Source organism: Dysidea avara, chromosome 8 (genome assembly GCF_963678975.1).
Source record: "Dysidea avara chromosome 8, odDysAvar1.4, whole genome shotgun sequence".
Lineage (NCBI taxonomy): Eukaryota > Metazoa > Porifera > Demospongiae > Dictyoceratida > Dysideidae > Dysidea > Dysidea avara.
The window spans coordinates 3785383-3806994 of NC_089279.1; the positions used below are offsets into that span (position 1 = coordinate 3785383).

A 21612-nucleotide genomic window follows, 5' to 3' on the forward strand; every position below is an offset into this window, starting at 1 on the left:
AAATCACCCATATGGGTGCGCATTAAATAATTAGAATTTTCAGTTTTAGTGGGTTGCTAATAAGATTAGGGAACAGTTTTGAAAATATTTCAAGAATTTTCTTGTAATTTAAGGTATTGTAAATGGTTTAAAACCATCAACAAGTAGATTTGCACCATAAAGTTTGTGATATGATCATTAAATATTTTAGGTGTCAAGTGTGCCCATGTGGGTGATTTTCCAAAATTCGGTCACATGTATAGGTGGAAATTTTGGGAATTCCTGAAAACATTATGGGCAAAATTTTGAGCATATTCAAGCTGACTCAGGCCTAGCCTCAGGGGTCTGTTTTTTTTTTAAAAAATAAATGGCATACCTGATGTTAAGAGTCCAATCCTACTTTTTGTTGATGACATTAAGATGTATTAATACCCATGAAGACCATATCCAGCTTCAGCTTGATTTGAATTGTCTCTCTGAGTGGTCATTGATGTGGAAATTAAAAGTTTAACATTAGGAAATGTAATGTCTTACATCTCAGAACTACACAGCAACACACATATTACCTTGTGGCATTGCCATCCAGCCAGCACAATCTGTCAGTGACCTTGCTGATTGATCAAGATCTTATATTAAATTTCACTAACACACCTCACTAGTGACTAACAAAGTAAGTGGTGTACTTGGGTTGATTAAAAGAAGTTTTCCTTACTTGGACCTAATATATATGTTAGTTCGTCTTACAAATCTACGGTGCATCCTATGCTAGAGTACGGTAAGTCAGTAACATAATACGGGGACCTCACAACTTAATGGACCAAAGGAAGGTTAAAATAATTCAACGTAGAGCAACTAAATTGATCACCAGTTTACATGATAGTGACTATGGCACGAGACTTGCAGAATTAATTAAGGCTGCCTTCACTTAAATAATTGTCATCAGTGATTACTTATATCAGATATTCAACAGGTTTGTGTATATTGATGTCAATTAATACCCATATCTACTCATACATATCTACTCATACATATCTTAATACCCATATCTACTCATACATATCTTAATACCCATATCTACTCATACAAGAATATGTAGTAATAAGACATATGAAGTGGTAATATTTCTGGTGGGTCACATACACCTGTACATTGTATGCACAGACGTACATCCATCCATATTATACGTACAGCTTGATGTGTCATGCATAAATTAGGGTGGTAAATGCCAACACAAAACAATTTTTTTTACATTGAACAGTAACATGATACTAATATCAATTAAACTGCGTGTGCGAGTTGCTTGAAGTTAAGGAACACCACCATTCAAATTGTAAAGTCATAAGTCTAGCCATAACTGTATTGGCATATTCAACACTAGTCAACATGCATACCAATCACAATAATTGAAATAACATTCAAACAGTTCACATGATGAAATATTATCATATAGATATTGACAGTAGCACATTGTCATAGTGTATGTACAGAACTAAGAGAAGATCAAATAATAATAAAATAATAATAATATACATTTCTTATTCCACCATTAATCATATCAACTAGCCACTGGTTTGTCCTTCTTGTTAATATCTGAGGAGGGAGACTTGGAGCCTGATAGTGATGATCCTTTTGATCCAGCTGGTCTCTTGGCTAACAACTGGTTGAAGAAATCTGCCAGTACCTTCTGGTCTTGTACCTGTGGAGTTGGCTTGCTAGCAGTTGCCTCACCCTGTACAGTGAGATGGAGTAGTAACATGGCAGAGCATTTTAGAATGAACAGTTGATGCATATTACAGCAAGCCAGGTCATTGTACACTAAAGTTACTAGGGTGGCCCATACTACATGTATTGTGGCCACCAGTTTAATATGGTCAGAAACTTCTGGCTCAAAGTGATAATGATGTAAGAATTTCTGACTTGCAAAACACAAGTTATTTTACAGCTGACTTACCAGTCTACAAGGTCCATACATATATAATAAAATTGTTACTGACTTGGTACGTACACTATATTTATCCATATAGAAGTATTGACATTTATTTTCTATTAATCATTTTAGACCCAGTGCTTAAACAAGTCCAGAATCTATTCAGGTCCAGGTGTTTATTCATGAGGTATACGATGATAAAGTGATGCTGAGAGTGCTTATACATGAATAATTGATGTACATTTTGTAATCTTTACAGTGAAACATGTTTTATCCAGTATACAGACTCTAGTATAACACACGACTTCTAGAATTATAGCCTGATTTTAAGCATCTTGGCATTTAAATGGACCAAAGTGTGCATTTAATAGTTTTGGATGAAGTATTTTGTGAATTGTATATATGTGATTCAGCTCCTTTTGAGACAAGTTATTAATACAGCAAATGACTACCCCATTTGGGTTGTATACAATCACTGGACTGGACTAGTGGACTGGACTGGTGGACTGGACTAATGGACTCAGTGTTTTTAAATTTATTTTTTAAGTTTATTTTAGCACATATTAGGGCAACTGGTTCATTGAATGTAAAATATGCAGGTGAACCTGTCTACTTGGTACTGCCTGTTATCTTAAGATTGTGTACAATTCTCTCTCTTGGCATAATCTCTATTGTACAACTACCATTTGTAGTAACCGTGTATCCCATTTGTAGTAACCATGTATCCTACAAGTTATAGTCATATGCATGAGCCAGCTAAATTAAGTGGTCACAGTTAACGGTCTTGCTATTCCGTTTGCAACTATATTGATTAATCACGATAATTGCATCACGATACGATAGTTATCACGATAGTAAATCCAAATGATAAGATGTGTAGTAGCACTAATTTTATTTATTTTCATATGAATATGAGTAAAGTCACATCCTGTATATCCAAATGCATATATGTCATACCAAAATACAGCAAAGTTCAATTGCAGAAAACAATTAGAATACATAATCGAATAAAAAAATGAATGCCTTGAGTAATTCTGGCAAGGTAAGAATGTCTAATATTGGTGCTTACGATAATCACAAGCTACTATCATATCACGATAATGAACCACTGCGATACGATTATCACACTATCGATATTATTGCACATCACTAGATACAAAGGTTCTATAGCTTTTGCACAACAGCAATAACAAGCAAAATCACGTGCATAAGATTTCAACCAATCAAAATGATTCATTTTGAACTTTAAACTATAATTACCACATGTGACTTCTGTTTTAGATTTGTTGACTATTAGAACCTCAGTACATAGCTGAAGTTGGGCAAAGTTGACAAGTCTGGCATGATAACACCTTTCTTTTGCTTGTGTATGGGGGATTGGTCTAACTACATGAGACTAGCATACTTAGAACCAGTTGCCAAATATTTGGTAAAAAAGAGAATACCTGAGTCCTGTAGTCCAGTCCAGTGATTGTATACAACCCAATATTTGGTCTGATGTAGGGATGAGTAGTATTATCAGTATCATTTGAGTTTCAGTACAATGATATAAATGACATAATTTTTTTATGATGATGACTGGTATTTGGTACTAATAATTAACCCAACAGCTACTTTACTTGTCCTAAAATACACAAGTTCTAATACTTCTTGTGTGACGAGAATTTTAAAGTGGAAGTCACGTGCGTATAATTAAGTAATAATAAATGCGGTAAATTTGAAATAAATTAGGTGAAAATGAGCAACTACATGCAGCTTTTACAGGAAATGCTTCACTGTCTGAGTATAATAATACCGCTGTACCACTATCAGCCAGTGTGAACTCGGTAGTGAATGTGGTGGCCTCTTCACCTTCAAGTGTGATGAGCAGCTTCATCCCCGTGAGTGTTTGGTCTGGTCAAACAAGTACCTCGGCAAGTATTCCACAAGGAACCATCCAGACTACACCAAGACTATGAGAGTTGGAGTCACCTTGCTCTGCAATATCATTGCACGAGGCAACACATAAATGTAGATCCTGTGAAGAACTTCTACAAGGTAAAGATAGTGAACTCAAATAAGAAAAGTGAATCTATTGTATGGCAGTTGAACATCTTTTCATTAAAGTTTGCAAGCGCTGAGAAAGCCAGGGAGAAGTTTAAAGAATAATTTGAAGACCAGGTGCCTGATTGCAAATTTGCCCTTGGTCACTTTGATGGTTCACAACAGGCGAACATGTGGTTATACACACCTGTGGATATGTAAACAGGTAGAACAATCAATTGTTGGTGTGACGGGAACCATTCTGAGTCAGAAGAGGAAAAGGGGAGATATCATCCTATCATTGCCAAGCAAAGGAAGAAGAAAGTGAAGCAATATTTACAGAATTACTGTACAAGAGAAGCATTCCTCAAACTATGACATGCTGAGACTACGTTTAGGGTCTAGCCTTTTCTGGTGGAAAGAGAGCAAAGAAGGAAACACTGTCTGACTGCTTTAGTGGAGCAGCTGTTGCTGTAATGAAAGCCTGCAAGGCAATGACAAGGAAAAGGAAGCTGCTCCTTTATCAACTGGCACGTCCCCTGGAGATCCATTGATCTTTGTAAGAATTCTGAGCAGCTGAGGTATCTGTAGTCATTGTATGTTGACGGAATACTGACCAAGGATGAATATATGAAGCAAAAAAGCAGTTATCTTGGATAGTTTAAGAACGTATAACCAAGCAGTCAACATGTTAAATACTATTATAGACTTTCTGCTACACTTACATGATTCACTGCATATGTATGATTGTACTTGTACTACTAGTCATAAATTTCACAATGTTTAATCCGTTGTTTGTAATCAACTGAAGACATAGTTGAAAAACTTGATTGTCTCCACACCAAGGCCAGGCATCAAGGGGAGCATCAATTTCACTCCTCAATACTTGCTTTACTTTTGAGAATGCTTTCTCAATTGGTTGCAATCTGGAGAGTATGGTGGGACGTAATGTGCTAGTATGCTAACCTTGCTGTCTATGAAGACAACCATATCAGTTGAATACACTGAAACATCAGATACATATTGTGCCCTCTCAAATGCATCTCTTTGTAATGCAACATAACAGAGCTTGTGTCTGGTTAATCCACATGTTGACAGGAAGTATACGAACATCAATTAGGAGGAAGTCTTCCACTGCAGCTTGGATCTTGGCATAGACAGGAGTTATTACCTTAAGGCTGCTTCCTTGGAGTAACTCCGCTTTAACACAGGGCCTGTGCTATGGAATAGTTGTAAAACTTTTATCAATCTGTGTATATTTAAGTTACCTACAGAGCTGTAGCCTACGGTATGCTTCTGCCAACTATTTTCCATCTGAGATCTTCACTGTAAGCGCTGCAACGATAAGGCTTGCATGAAGCCATAACTCTGTAGCAGTTCAAGTGGTTAACCAGCAGTGGCACCAAAACAACATTCAAAGGTTTATAAATAAGGTGATTTGATTGGCTAAACTGACTGCATGTGACTTCTGCCTTAAAATTCTTGTTGCACAAGTACTATTAGAACCTGTGTATATGATGTTTAATATTGACCATATCATGTGATGCTGCTATTAGGTCACTCCAAAACTAAAGATACTGTAAACATCAATCAAACACTCTAATAGAACAGTCAGTTATCATGCAATTTCAGGCAATACAATAAGTGAGCAATTAATAGAAGCAAGAAATGGAAGTGCCTGGATCAATTTGAGGCTATAGAGGCTCTCTACCCACTGACAAGCCAGAGTGGCTTCAAGGCAGCACATCGTCATCACCTGTGGATTTACAGGGCTTCAGAAACAAAAGCACAGAAAGCAAATCCAATAAGGTTTACTGCTATTTACTAGATAACAGCATCCCTGATATATGTAAAAACAACAGTGACAGCTACATTCATGTAGGAACTATGTATATACATTACAACTTCTAAAATTAGCCACAAACTCCTGTCTACAAAAAATGCCATGGTTGGTAATTAACTGACATATGTACTTGTAGAACAAGAGTGAAGTACAAGAGAAGTGATCAGCCAATTGTTCTCTTCAAACTATATAGCACCGTCCAGAGGAGGAAGTACATTGTGGGCACAAGTTAATACATAGTGGCTGTCCTCAGAGAGTTGTTCTACATAAGTACATAACCACTTACACTACTACTACTCCTACAATGGCACAGGTGTTTACTTGCAGTTTGCAAAGAATTCCAGCAAGAGTTACTTCTACAATGTTGCATATAATGCACCGTAAACACTGAATACAGTAGTTAGAAGTTTCATTTAAAAGCTATAGTATTCTTAGATGATGGGTGCTTTATTGGAAGGGATATACATAGCAGAAACGCTTGTGAGTTGGTAAAACAAAAGTTCTAAATATTAAATATGCACATTTTACTTTGTTTACAGTCAACAATACAGTGAGCATAAATAACACGTGCACAAAAGAACTATCGTACAATGACACAGTAGTAACCCACAAGTTAGCTGCGTAGCTAGCTAGAAGCTTCTTATCATACATACCACAGTAGTCCTTTGTCTCATGCCTCAAAATGAAACCAAGTGGTCTCCAGCTACATATCACATGTGAGCGGCTAGAGACTGCAATAGATGCAGCTTCTTGCTTGACGTAGATGGAGCTAGTGGTCTTCATTAATTGAACCATCCAAATCTTCGCTTCCGTGTTCCAGTGTGTCTATATAATCTATAACTTCAGTGTCTTTGTCCATATTCATCATGACCACAACAAGCAATATTAAAAAAAAAACACTTTTACTCGCATATGAGTACCTGCTTGAACACTACATACAAAGCTCTTGGACAATGATGTGCATTTATTAGTCTTGTACCCAGCTGGGCTTGCGCTAATGCGCTAACAGTGTCTGGTGACAATGCTCCAGTTTCTTGGGCCCGGAAGTGTGATCCAGCAAAAATATTGGCTGGCCAATCAGAATCAAGGAGTTGCATAATCGCATGAATGTATTGGAAGTAGACAACTTAAAGCTGTTTATCAGAAGTTACTGTTCAAGATGTTTGTTGTTGTCAAGCTGCTTTTCCGATCTCATCTTATGAATTGTGATTCAACGTTTCACAAGAAATGAAATGCTTTCCTCTACTAATACGATGAATGGAAAGATCGCATCTAGCAAATGCCCTTTTTACTTTATTCCTAGCCATTTTCATTCACTGTTTTAAACAATTATGCAACTCCTTGATTCTGATTGGCTGGATCGCACTTCCAGGCCAAAGAAACTTGAACATTGTCACCAGACGGTGTTTGCGCATTAGCGTGAGCCCGGCTGGGCACGAGACTATGCAGTTATATGTTTTTAAAATTAATTTGCGAGTTGCATATTGTTGTGTTTTGTGCTGGTAGAGCATTGCTATTAATTTTTTTTGCTAGACTAGCTACATTCTGCCTTTTCTGCTGATTCACCATTTCCGCTAAATATCCCTTCCCTGCTTTGTTTGGCGCAAAAACTGCTTTGATACATGCGTCAGCTAGCAAGAAAATTGCTAGACACCACAGGAATTGTAGACAATCAGAACGTCAGCCAGATGGCTTTTCAGATTTGTATTAATGGTAGTCATGGCATTTTAACAGTAAAAATACAAGAATGTGGGTAATAAAATAACCAATCACAACTCACACTGACCACGTCATGTTTGCCATCTGTAGTTGTTTTATGATGACCATCTGACTTGGATGGTGACTACAGGAAGAAAGACATGGACACAATGACACAAACATCAACCATTAACAACTCCCAAGTGAGCAGTCATCATATTCAGGATACTGACAACACAACTACTCACCATCAACACAATTACTCATATGTCACAAGTGTACGAATTGGCATGTAACTGTACGAATTGGCATGTAACTGTACAGCTGAACATGTCACCTGGTGTTGACACTGATATTGTAAACTCATTTTGTTACATTCATGAGGAAGTACAGATAATGTACTGCTCATTTCTTGGCCAGGAAAGCCATGCATTATGTTGGAGTGGTTATTAAAGGAAGGATTCTGGGACACACAACATCTATGTATCACGCTCAAGGTACAAATCAGGATATATCATATCTTGAGATCACAAGATATCACATGGCACACGACCAAAGTCAAGCAATGAAAGTTTATGGTACAGTTGCAGAAACATTGAAACCAGCTATGTAGTTTCAAACCAAATGATCTAATTTTTGAAAAAATTTAAACATATGGTAGAAAAAGCTTAAGAAAAGCACCATATCTCAAAAACAATAGCATTAATAGATGTTTCAAATTCTCACATACAAATGTTGTCAGCGATACCATATTATGAACTGGAGGTAATAAGATTTATGGTATCACTTTAATGGTTTCCTACACCCATCAATTAGCGACCAGCCAGTGCTTGAGGTGACAAAGTTTGCCACAACAGACAATAAAACTAGTTATATAAACAGTGTCAGGTACGCTACAAGGGTAAAGGTGTAGACTGCATGCATGGGAAGAACTGTTGTTAGGGATGAATAATGTGTTGCATCAGCCACTGTAATTGCTAATGTGCTAAAGTGTTTTTCCAGAAAAGTTTTGGGACCTTGTTAATATGGACCAACCAGGATTATCAAGGTGTCCTGATTTTCCAGGTCAGTTTATGACATACTGTGGGACCTTAACTAAGTGTCTGGACTACAACACAACTTGACAAACTATTTACAAAGAAAGGAAGCACTTAACACTATTGGATTTATGAACAATAGGAACACACTAAAACTGTTAAAAGGTTTGATGAAGTCAAAGTGCAATAGGACAGAACACTGCCCACTTACATGTACCACCCACAGCAAACTTTCCTACCATTTTCTTTATGGAGAACCTGAGCTGCTGTAAAAACATGCCCAAACTATACGCCGTTGTTATCCCATCATCATTAACCCCATCATGCTCAGACGGTGCTAACTGATGAATAATCTCCCTCCAAAAACACCAAATAATCACCTAACCCTAACTGGTATATATGAATAAGTTTTGGTGTGTACATATGTTGTTGTAGTTGCCATGCCTACCATTCCTGCACTGGCAGCTGCTGACGTCGGCTTTGTTGCTGCCCTGTCCAAGTGTGCCTGAAGGTGTAAAAAACACACCATAATAATGTGTGATTTGTGTGTGTGTGTTAGTATTAGCGGGAATGTAGTGAGTAGTACTGTGTAGTACACATATGGGACCTTTTTACCCTTAAAAGCCATCTGGTCGTTTCATACACATCTCTCAATATATTCAACAGCAATACCTAAACCACTTTTTAGTCATTACCACAATCAGCCAATGCTGGTTGGTTGGATCATACTTGCTTAATGGACAATTACCCACTACTAAACCAGTCAGACAGGTACTGCATCACCAAACAACCAGACACAACTAACACTACATCAGTTGATAAAAATTAACTCACAATAAGGAGCTTAAAGGAAAGTGCAAACTACTCACCACTTGAGCAGCTTTCATTTCAAGACACACTAGACTGCTCAAAGCTGAGAACCACACACCAACCATTATATATTTGTTATTGTCTACAGGAAATAAGGTGGGGGATTCATCTTCACCAGAAAATTAAGCCTCAGGACAAATAAAATGTTATAAGATATTATATTTTATTATTTTTGCTGACACTGATAAAGTAATATAATCTCTTATGTTAACAGGATGTACCATAATTTAAGTGCATGTGTTACACAGTGAGTAGAGCCAAACTTAATTATTCTGTAACATGATACATTGGTATGAATGTTATGGATTATGTAAGGTAGCAATCTAGGACTTCAAAGCAACACTCACTGAGCAATAAATATTAAACCACTGTAGTTTTATTGGGGCACCCGTCACAATATACATGTAATAGTGGATGATCATGATTTGAGGACCTTTTGAGCGATGAGAAACACTTGGTCATCTTGTGCTGATGTTTCCTGACGCTCTGCAGTTGTCTACAGGAAGAGACAAAAAGTAAACAAAAAGTGTGTTAGCAAGTGCATGTGTACGTGTTTGTGTAGTGTGTGTGTGTGTGCGTGCATGTGTGTGTATAGTGTAGTGTGTTGTGTGTGTGTGTGTGTGCGTGTAGTGTGTATGTGCGTGTGTGTGTCTGTGTGTACACAGGAAGTACACACTTGACTGTGGGTGCACAAGGAACAAAATACAGTTAGGGAATTGGTTTGATAATCAAAAGTAACACGTTTTAAGCTCAGCAGCTGATTTGTCTTAACAAGACACTTGGCTTACATTGTTCCAGGAGGACACAGCTGGGGAGTACACACCAAAAATACCAACACTCCATGCACACACAATAGGTAAAGATTCACGTGGGACTTCGACCTTCTGCTGTAAAACATGGTACAGCCTCCTGTGGGGTACTAGTCCTGCCCCAGGAGGACATGCACACACAAATCTTAGCAATTCTGTTAAAGGGCAAAGTGTCACAAGGCATGCCATGTGATGTTTATGGACTCCTGTGTGAATAGGCTTTTTAAATATATATCAACATGTGCAGGAGACAGAATGAGAAATGTACAAAGCTTCAACTGTAATATCAGAGTTTTATCCCTTTATTAAAGAAGCATTCCAGTGTATTTCCCCAATGCACCACTTACAGTAAACACTCACTACTGTTCCATAAGGCAACACAATACAGTATACAGTAACTCAGTATGGTATACCAACACACATTGAGGCATAATGAATACATTAAGTGGCTCTAACATTGGGATAGCGTTACCAGAGCCAGTCTGGGCCCAACGGATACTATCAGGTTTCCTGTTCCCAGGGCTGTTTCTCCCCTAGCAACGAGGGAGGGAAATATACAAGACATCTTGAGTACATGATTAATAGTGTGTTCCTGTGTTGAAGAAAACTGCACCAAGCTTGGGTTACGGAACAATCATGTACACAAGTATTTCTGTCACCTCATGCGGAACATGTCTTATAAATTAAGGCCCCTACATTGGAACCTGACCAGTATTGTACTGATTATAAAGGTGTCCTTATTTTCCATGTCAGTTTATGTACTAAGGGATACTTTGGGACCTTAACTAAGTGTCTGGAATATGTAGGTGTCCTCAAGTGTCCACATTAACAGGTTCTATGGAAACAAATAGTACCAGTAAAATTCTATAGACCAAGTTATGCCTGTCACCTGCCTACAGGTCAGTCAACTTTAACTTCATCAAGTGGGTAGTACTCCAACTTTGTAAGAAAATTGGCCCATAAGTGACCAGCTTAGACAGGTTCTACTGTGCATTTACTATTTAGTGGGCTGAGTAGCATTGGCTGGATGTTAAAGACTTATGTAGCTATATAGTTAAACTATACAGTTGATGGTACCCGACTCAACCGTATATCATGCATTATTCACAAATCAGGACACTTGAGGACATCTACATAAACTATTCCTTAGTAATCTGTAAATCATAACCAAGCAAGTTGGTCCCAAGGAGTCCATACTATACTGGTGTCATCATAGAGATGTAATAGAAGAAAACACGAATACACTTTCATGTAGCACATTATATTTAATCTATGATATACTGAATAGAGTAGATATCAAGCATACTAGAGTAGCCAAGTGCAAACCAAATTAGATCTATTACTTTTGAAAGTATTGAATGACTCTAGAACAAAAGAACTGTAACTATTAAAAGTGTCAAGTTCCACCCTCTGTGAGCACTTTATGAAACAAAGAAGGTCACAAGCAGCTATGAATGTGAATGGAGTGCAATTTTAATTTGTAAAGATGTTGTTTTTCTTTTTTTCCCCTGTATGTTGAGCCTGCAGAAAAGCTTGTTGTTTCAAGTTTGCAATCCAGCACAGGAGGTCACCACAGTCAGTGTTCAAGCTGATGAGGCACATGCCTGACCTACATGTTGGACGATGCTCCAGAAAATTTCAAACAACTTGACATCAATTCTGAGCATTCATGTCATATGTGTATATCCTCAAAAACAAGCTGATGTTAAAACTAGGTGCCCATGCAATATCCCCTTCTAATTAAATAAGTAATTGATCAACCATGTATATCATTATATCATGCTAATTCAGCTAGATAACTAGATTTGTAAATTCTGTAACACTTCAAACCGCAAATTACGCACAGAAGTATCTTCTCAACTGTTCTGTAGTGTGTCTATCAAGTTTTCTCACGTGAATTGCTTAGAGAAAGCCTTGAGGTTGTCCTTCATTTCCATTCACATAAGTATGGGACACATCCCCTTTCTCTTCAAGGGAATGCATTATTTCTGGTAGCCTATGAAGTCAGATATGCTGTTTTCCAGTTGTGTTACACCCATATATAGTAGCCCATTGTGAAGGGGATTCATATATTCCCTTCATCCATTTCTGAAACTGGCACGGATAAACCGAATCAAAGCGAAAGCTTACCTACCGGGTAGGGTTATACTGGTTCTGTGTAGCCTTCATTTCTCACACAGGCTGCTTTTAGCATAAGCCACTTTGCTCATGTGGGTGTGGAAAGACAAACACATACATACAAACACACAGAAAACAATTTCAATAAACCAAGTGTGCTCCCACAGCCGGCCTTCAGCTGGCGTGCCTGGTTTAAATAGCATGATGTGTTCCTAGTTTAAAAATTAGGGCCTACATCACCCATACGTCTTGTGAATGCAATACAAAGAGTTTACAATATACTGGTATCAAAAAGATAAGCTGCAGAGTCATACATGGCAACATGTCATGGAGTTATGACAGCAGCTTAAATACCATTTGCACTGCAATAAAGAAGATTTCCTCTTTTAGAGTATAAAACAAGACTGGCCTTGCTTTGTTCTTAATGCAGAAAGTTGTCTCTGTAAAGCTACATCGACAACACATGCCATGTTTGAACAGCACTGAACACTACTCACCAGCTGTGCACACACAACACATTTACAGCTCTCTAATATAAACGCTTAACAACTTGAAAACTATGTTGCTAGGTGTGACATGGCCTCCCCCCAAGACACCTAACTGTCAGAGGGCTGACTTACAACAAGATTATACAATAATATTTACTTATTGTCATAGCAAACAGACTAGCCTAGCTGACACACCATGCACTCGTGGCTACCAGCAATGTGCAGAATTTAGGGAGTTGTAAGCCCACATGCCATATTTGATACATGCTGTAATGGTACCCATTTATACAGTACTTAATACCTGGACCACTGGTGTCAGCCCAACTGATACTACACAATGATACCAGCTCCTAGTGTGTGTGCCCTGTGTGATATAATATTTCTGGCCGCATGTGGCATTACATAAGGCTTGACCACTTCCACACCTGCACAGCTCACTCAACACTAATGTGGATTTTCTGGTCATTTGAACATGTACACCCACAACTAGCTGTGTGGTTAATGTGACATGCAGGATTATGCAGACACGAATTCTACAGTGGAAACAAAGCCTCACAATTGCCAATCTTCATTTTTTACCAACATTGCATGGCTTACTGGATCAATGGAAGCCATTGATAGCCATCAAAAAATGTCACTTCTGTATAATTAAAATAACCAATTAATTTTGATTGTTAATTACTAAAACACATATGCTATTGTGTTCACCATTTATTAACAATTCTATTAAGCAAATCATATCTGTAAATCAGTATAGTGAATGACTGCATGTAACAACAGAATAAAATGCTAGTGTTGTGCGCATTCATATCCAAAACATACCCAAAGTACATCAAGGTGGTACCAGCTAATGGCTGCAATGATGTTGATGTCAACCAGTTGTAACAACAATATCACCATGACATTATTAAACCTCAGTAGTATAGCAGCCATTTTACAATAACAGCTACCTTTTGATTTTCAAAAACTTCTAATAACTTCTTCTTCTATATGGACCCTCATCATTATAATACTACAAATACCAACATGCTGATTAAGTAGAGGATTCCAACTGTCACACATGATGAAATCAAAGTACACACCCAGAATTAAAACTTGAGGAAATGAGCTCAACAGGAAGGCAAGGAAGCTAACCCAAAATGATTTTTTTAATGTTGCCTGTTATGAAGTTTACTAGTACAATAACTGATCAGGACACCTTAAGATAATCAGGACGCACACTATTGGTAGGTCCCAAAGTATCCATATTAACAGGTTCCACTGCAAGAAATTTTCCATGTACGTTTCACCCTCCTACTACATACAGTATGTACTAAACTCAATACTGCAAATTTTAAATTTTAGAAGAACTGGGTGCTGTTACCTTGGTGATTGTTTGTGATTTGATGATCGAAGAGTATTCCGACTTGGGGTCAAACACTTGAATGTGGTTGTTAAGTATCTCAATCTTCTTCTCATTATCCCATCCTGAGGGTCTGAAAAAACAACGCAATTTGTTAACATTCACACAACACTTTAACAAACATATCTTTGGGCACTATACGTGTGTGTCAAAGGAAGCAGCGCTTTGATCAAATAGTGTATCACAACCCTCCAGGGAATAAATAACAAGACACACTATAATATTACAAGCGTGACAATTGAGCTTGTTATTAGACACCTAAGGCAATACCAGTAATGTTTGCTTACATGAATACGGCATCCTTGTCGACGACATGAGCAGGGCTGCGGAAGGGGAGGCCGAATGTTCGATGGATAAGGTACTTGTATAATAGTGAAATGTTCTTTGAGTCCTTTGCAGCAGTGTAGACCAGTGCAGCTCCATCTGATGCACGAGTTAAGGAGCAATGTCTGACTATAATTCTACACTACACTACACCACACACACATATGTATGCACACACACACACACACACACACACACACACACACACACACACACACACACACACACACACACACACACACACACACACACACACACACACACACACACACACATATGTATGCACACACACACACACACACACACACACACACACACACACACACACACACACACACACACACACACACACACACACACACACACACACACACACACACACACACACACACACACACACACACACACACACACACACACACACACACACACACACACACGTATACTACACATACACTACACACATGTATACATATTGCACATTACACATACTCTGTACATATGGTTTTGGTTTCAGTACATACCCAGTGTGGGTAAACGTGAAGAGCAAAGTGGTCAATTGACAGGTCAATGTTTCCTCACCCACAAGAATACAAGTAGGCTAGAAACTCTTCACCTACCTGACAATACAACTAACCTCATAAGGTAAACTAGGTGAGAACTTATCATAATTGTCAACTGAATGGCACCATAGTAACGCCCAGTATTATTAAGATAAACATAAATCAGTTAATTCATAAGCTGTGACCAAACAACGAGTTAACACCAAAAGCACTACATAACTTTTCATGCTCAGTATAGTATTTGTCAGATATTGCAATGGATCAACCTACTCAATATAAGGCACCCATCCCTGTCATTGCCGTGGCAACACATGAAGAGGGGGAAAGAGAGGGAATGTGGCATATAGTACATCATTAGAACTATCTAGAACATAATGATGGACAATATGGCAAACCATACTACCTTTTATTACACATCAGTACACACGTAAATACAATGGCAAGGTCAACACTTTAAATCAACGTAAAATTATTTTGACACAGAATTGTAAATTTTCCCTTAATATAGGGATGTTTTTATAGCTATATCTGAAAAGTCCTTTGAAAAAGCGATACGATTAAAAAAAAAAAAAAAAAAAAAAAACATTTCACAAACAATAAATAAAAACATATTCGGTCACATATGATTGTTCTCAGAAGCATTCAAGACTGCCAAAACAAAATAGACATTTACACAGTGGTTAACATGCAGGACTTATTTAGCTTGCCTATTAAAATCAGACTGGATATTCATATTGACATTGTCCTTATTTAGTAATACCATTACAAGGCGTATGTAGCTTTGTAGGGCAGCAAAAGAGAAATAGTTAGAAGGCTTCAAAAGTTATCAGAAATGTTCTTATACAGAAATAAAGGCAGTATACAATTCAGTTTGTCACAGTTTCTCCAAAACTTCCACATTACGTTTACAGGAAGAACACGTTATTGTTACCAATACGTTGGCAAGGATACAATTGAGGCAGAATCGTCGGATGTGTTGTTGGATAAAATCAATATGGTCGCTTTTGTACCCGAGTGACTTCTCAACTTGATCAAGCATATCCGTCTAGTAGAAAAGACAACACACCATTAAAAATTATTTTAAAACATTACAGTGGAACCTTGTAACATACTACAGTGACCCCACTTTTATTCTGGATATCTTGGAACAATGTTAAAGTGTAGGATGTCTGTGTGTACAGCAACTTAAATGGGATCATGGACAAGTGTCCTGATGAATAACAGTGAGGTGACCTGATTTCAGGTGTGTACACTAATAAAATGGGATCATACATAGACAAGTGTCCTGATTATCAAGGTGTCCTAACTGTCCTTATTAGTGAGGTGTCCTGATTTCAGGGGTCAAAATGTGTATACACTAATACAAATGGGACCATGGACAAGTGTCCTGATTATCAAGGTGTCCACATTTAAGGGTCCTCTTTGAGAGGTTCTACTGAGTAACTGTAACACAAGAGGGAGAATTTTAAAGTAAAATTTGCGACAATATTTCCATCAAATAGTTACATAGATTAAACAGTGCCACACAATACTTTACGATAAAGTTTATCATGTCCTTATTTACACTAAACTTTCTACAAGGAAAAGTTGGGTCTTTAAGAGGGAGGAAAACTTGTATCAACACAAATCTGTTGAGAGAATAACCATCACCCTCTTATGGGGTGACACATGCTCTTAATGCATATGCCAGCAGCTATGACTTAATATGAACTGGCTTAACATGAACTCGCAATGAATACAATAATGTTAGGGTTATTATAATGACAATCTCATTTCAACAGATTGCTGAACGTCAACAAAATAAAATAATAAAATCACACCACATTATTCATTGCCCTTATCAGATGACAGAGCAGCAGCTACATCACAAACTGACCTGGCCTCAACCCTGACCTACTGACGTAGCATCTACTTGTACAATACTACACCTCTATGCTATAACTCTGTAGGAGGTTGGTCACATCATAAACACAACCCTATGGTGTATATGTGATTACATAACCAAACATGGCAGTAATCGCTATCGAAAGATTTTTTTTATCATGATCACATTGGATAATGTAGCACTTGGTTCTTAGTTAGGAAAGCCATGCACTACTGTTGCTGGGATGGTTGAAAGAAGTTTGTAAGGAACATATGATGTGTATCTGCCAAATACCACATTAGAAACAGTATTGATACTAACTAAAAGGTGCTAGGATTGAAGATCACAAGATACTGATGATATATGTGACCAACCTTCTTTGTTACACCTTCATGATACACCCTGAACACACTTTACCTTGCAACAGACAACTATTAGGGGGATTCCCAGATTGTGAGTGAGCACACTGTCGTCCAGAGGTAGGGCAATGTTCGAGTCGGGTGTCGGACTAGATGAATCTCCTGACAGAGGGATCTGCTTCTCCTCTGGGTCAGTGTAACTTTGAAAGTGTTTCTGTACTGTAATGAGAAAAATGATACATACAGTGTTACCACTGCTTAATGGATGCTACAAAGAAAAAAAAACTTGACACGAAAACTTCTAGGACCCAAACACGTCTATATGGTTAAGACAGATTGGACAAAAACTTCATGAGTTCCAAGTTCCACTATACAAAATATTAAAGCAAGCATCACACTTGTGTTTCTAAGCATCCGCGTGCTTACAGTCAAAGACAGAATCATAAAATGTCCAATTCATATATAGGCAATACAGGAAACATGATGTAGGAATGTTGATACACTCTCAAATAAATGTTTATAGCACTAGGTTGTGTGTACGTGGTCTGGAATAGAGTAAAGCATGCATCTACGATTATTCCATCACCTTTGTCTGAGTGAGAATTTATTTACTTGTACAGTATAGGGACAGTAATAGAGCACCAGGACTTATATTTGGATGCAATCATAAAATTAAAATAATCAGTGTTAAGTAAACAAACACTAGAGTGCCCACTCAGTGTGAGAAAAGGGTGACATGAGTTAAGTGACCATAATGTCATCATACACCATGTGTATGATGGACATGACCACAAAACAAGCACATTGGCCAATCAGTGGGGCCTGGTTATCACACTTCAATGGCCTCTGTTGCTGCTGACATTTCTCTTCTTAGATGTCACAATGTGTTGATTAAATTTAGAGGGAAAGTATATATAGTAACCAAGGTGATGTTATATAAACTGACATGTATTATACAGTGAGGTTATTCAGTCAGCCAATAGGGAATGTTGTGCCTTTATAGCTAATCGTAAATGTGAAAGTGAATTTGCCGAATGTTTATCACACACTTTACCCTTTGAATAAAGTGAGAAGAATAGAGGTTGTAAGTAAGAACATTGTTTTTCAAGTGGCAGTATCAAGATGAAACAAGGGACATCCTGGATTATTGGTTGGTCACAATTTGCAAAAAACAACAGCTGGTACACCCAAGTTATATGTACAAGTACCACTAACATTACTACAGACATGTACCAAATGTTTACTCCTCTAAAACAGTATGTAGGCGTCCTTAACAGTCAACTAAAATAACTCGACCAAGCCAACAGCAGTGGGCTTGATAAACAGTGGTATATGACGTAATTACAAAAACAGGGTTGACAACTATTAAACAGGTTTGGAAATAGGATCAACAACTGTCCACCTGGAGAAGCACAAGACTTTCCCACCAATTTTACTTGGGGGACAATGGCCCCATGTCATCATAGCCAACACTCAATTTGTAAAGGCAGCCATCCATGGGTGATTTACAGTTTCACATAACATGGTCGATTCCTTAAAGAACGAGTCACCAAAAGAGGTAGGACATGCATTGCACGCCACTTGATTTAGTTGACATGTGAGTCTCAATAATCACAGTATAAAACCAGCCAACAATGAGGTTTATTGGGGCTTAGTGGATACTATAGATAATATTTTACATACGTAAACTTCAAGGCCATGTACTTTGCTTTTAAGGGCCCCTGAATTTCTTGGCAAATTAGCAAAAAAAAATTACTGTTTCGCACACCTAACAGGGGATCCTTCAAAACAGAGTACAATTTGTTGAAGCTTACATGTAGCACTAAGCCCTAGTGAACTTCAATGTTTGCTGGTTTTGTGTTATGACTATATTGAGACTTGCGTGAAATTCCAAATACTAATTACACAATTAAAGTAAGTGGTGCGCATGCATGTCCTACCACAAGCCACTACTAACTGTTCTCCCTTTCTTTACCTGCTTCTTGCATGTCAGCATACTCTTTATGAGGTATGTTGAGAGAGTTGAGGTGTGTTCTCACGACCTCCGTCCATCTTTGTAAAGAGTCCATTACCTCCCATGGCTGGGACAGGTCTACTGCTATGACAACGAGCGTGTTAAGACACTTCTCCTTGCTCAAAACATAGTGTAACAATTGCTCTTGATATTCAACTCCATCAAGTAGCCATACGTCCATGTAGGCCACAGAATCTGCAATGAAATACTGGTAGTATGTAAGGCTAATAAAACAAACACGGCTATGGTATTTCCTGGTCATGTAAAAGGGGTCATTTATGGGACCTACTTGACATGGTCACTTTTTTGAGGGAGGTGACTTTCATGAGGTCATGAAGTACACCTTAGGACTTACAGTGTACTTGGCATAGTCACTATAAAGAGGTGGTCTTATTAATGAGGTCATGAAGTACACCTGGGAATCTTGCTTTATAGTGACCATGTCAAATAGGTGCCAAACACAGCTAAGGGTTAATAATTTATCTCTGAAAACCATTAAAACAACACTAAACTAATAATTTTAGTATGAAAACATAGAACTTTGATATTATTAAAATAGCCAGCAGTGTTTTTCAGGATAAGACATTTTCTTTTTCAACAATGTTATGAATTATAAGCCTGAGCCACGTCATTCCAACTAGTTAACAAACAGACCTATACATAACAATGTAAACTGCCTGGTTTACACAGCTAAATCGACACATTAATACTCAGAAATGTCAAGTGGAATTCCTTTCTAAAACATGGAACAAATTACAGTAGCCAAAACCTCTGGATTAGACTAAGCAAAACCAAGAGTGTTTTTCAAAACAAATTTAACGTAGCGTTCTTTTGTACAAGTGGCTCCCAGAATTTTGTAACACTCTAGACAAAGTTGTATAACCACCGATTCTCTTACACGTGCAACTGGCTAAATTTACAATAAACTTTTTGTGCTGAAATTCCACAAAAAAAATTATAGACATACAAAACAATTATTAATGAAATCACTGACGTACACAAACAATATTTAGACTATTATTTATTCATTTCTATGGCTACATGGTTTACAACCTATAAAATAGTTAATCAAGTCACAGCCATTAATCAATAGGACATACTCAGTTAGGAAATTACATCAACCAATGGCCAAAACATCATATGGTCTTGATTTTAAAAACTGTTACTTTTGAAGGCAGAATTTGGTAAAGTCAACTCCTAGCTTGATAAAAAATAGCCAATTTTCTTATCAACTGGTAGCAGCTAAAATTAAAAGTGTCAAGTTGCAGGCGGAGAGCCAAATATACTTGTAACCAAACTGCCAGTTGTACTGAAGCCAATGGCGAGGAAGCACAGGGGGGACAAGAAAACAACCCAAGTATAGCATAACCTAAAACACTACAGCTAACTTCACCACACTACAAACATACACTTCTATAACATGTTCAATTGTACTAAATGTACAGCTAAATGTAGCATGAAAACAACAAGTTTGTTCCTGTGGCCTTGTATCCAGGTGATATTCAATATATCAACAGATTACATATATGAGTAGTAGGGGCAGGTAAGGTGACTAGACTTGCCTTCGATATCTTCGTCTCTCACATCAATATATCTGTACTCCAAGCTACATCCATTTAATTTTACTCCATTTGTGTTTTGCACTTTAGTCTTTGACACCTTACACAGCTTATCTATCAGTGACGTTTTGCCTGATGTTACATTCCCTGGTGAAATATAAGTGGTTTAACCATACGTACAAGGCGAGCTGTGTGCCGACTGTACCTAATACCAGTAAATTTTTGGAGAAAGATGGCCCAGCTCGAGCAGAACCTTCCGCCACATCGTTTAAAATGAGTGACCTGAAACAAAAATGTGTCGAGTGAATTAATTAGAATATTTGGTAGCATATACTTTACTCAAATTCCTTTTCCATACATTATTAAGGTAATCCACATTAACACATTGTTTTGACAAAGAGCGGTATAATTTACACAGTAATACCTCACGCAACATAACAATCCTTAACAATTTTCAGTGTCATAACACCGTTAGCGTATCATTTCAAATTTTATATCAATACAAGCACCACGTACCAGTAGTTTTCTTGTTCTTCCTCTTGGCTGTCCTCTAAACTCGCCCGCTCCGATATATCCGCCATCTTGTGTTGTATATTTTTAAAACGCACATGGGCGTACAACACGAATCAATTATGGTCTCTTGGAGCCCAACCCATTTCCATAATAATAAACCCTACACGAGTAATCAAACTGTGGTAAAGGAATTAACCCACTTCATGACCATCCCACACTTTTG

At 37.7% G+C, this 21612-nt stretch overlaps 1 protein-coding gene across 1 annotated transcript; it reads right to left on the bottom strand.

Annotated features, from left to right (window-relative positions):
• Nucleotides 1–1382: 1382 nt before the first annotated feature.
• Nucleotides 1383–21547, bottom strand: LOC136265178 (cytoplasmic dynein 1 light intermediate chain 2-like). The gene is made up of 12 exons (XM_066060020.1): nt 21393–21547; nt 21082–21158; nt 20880–21023; nt 19279–19512; nt 17362–17522; nt 16032–16125; nt 14481–14616; nt 14155–14266; nt 9810–9872; nt 8955–9011; nt 7558–7614; nt 1383–1708 (listed from the first exon to the last, which is right to left on the bottom strand). The coding sequence occupies exons 1-12, from the start codon at nt 21455–21457 to the stop codon at nt 1535–1537; spliced, it is 1374 nt and encodes a 457-aa protein (XP_065916092.1). The 5' UTR covers nt 21458–21547; the 3' UTR covers nt 1383–1534.
• Between the last annotated feature and the right edge of the window lie 65 nt (nt 21548–21612).

Coding starts and splice junctions, on each gene's coding strand:
- LOC136265178 (XM_066060020.1), bottom strand. CDS start 21,457: ATGGCGGATATATCGGAGCGGGCGAGTTTAGAGGACAGCCAAGAGGAA. Junction 19,513..20,879: donor GAGAGACGAAGATATCGAAG/GCAAGTCTAGTC, acceptor ATTTCATTGCAG/ATTCTGTGGCCTACATGGAC. Junction 14,617..16,031: donor CCGACGATTCTGCCTCAATT/GTATCCTTGCCA, acceptor CTCGTGCATCAG/ATGGAGCTGCACTGGTCTAC.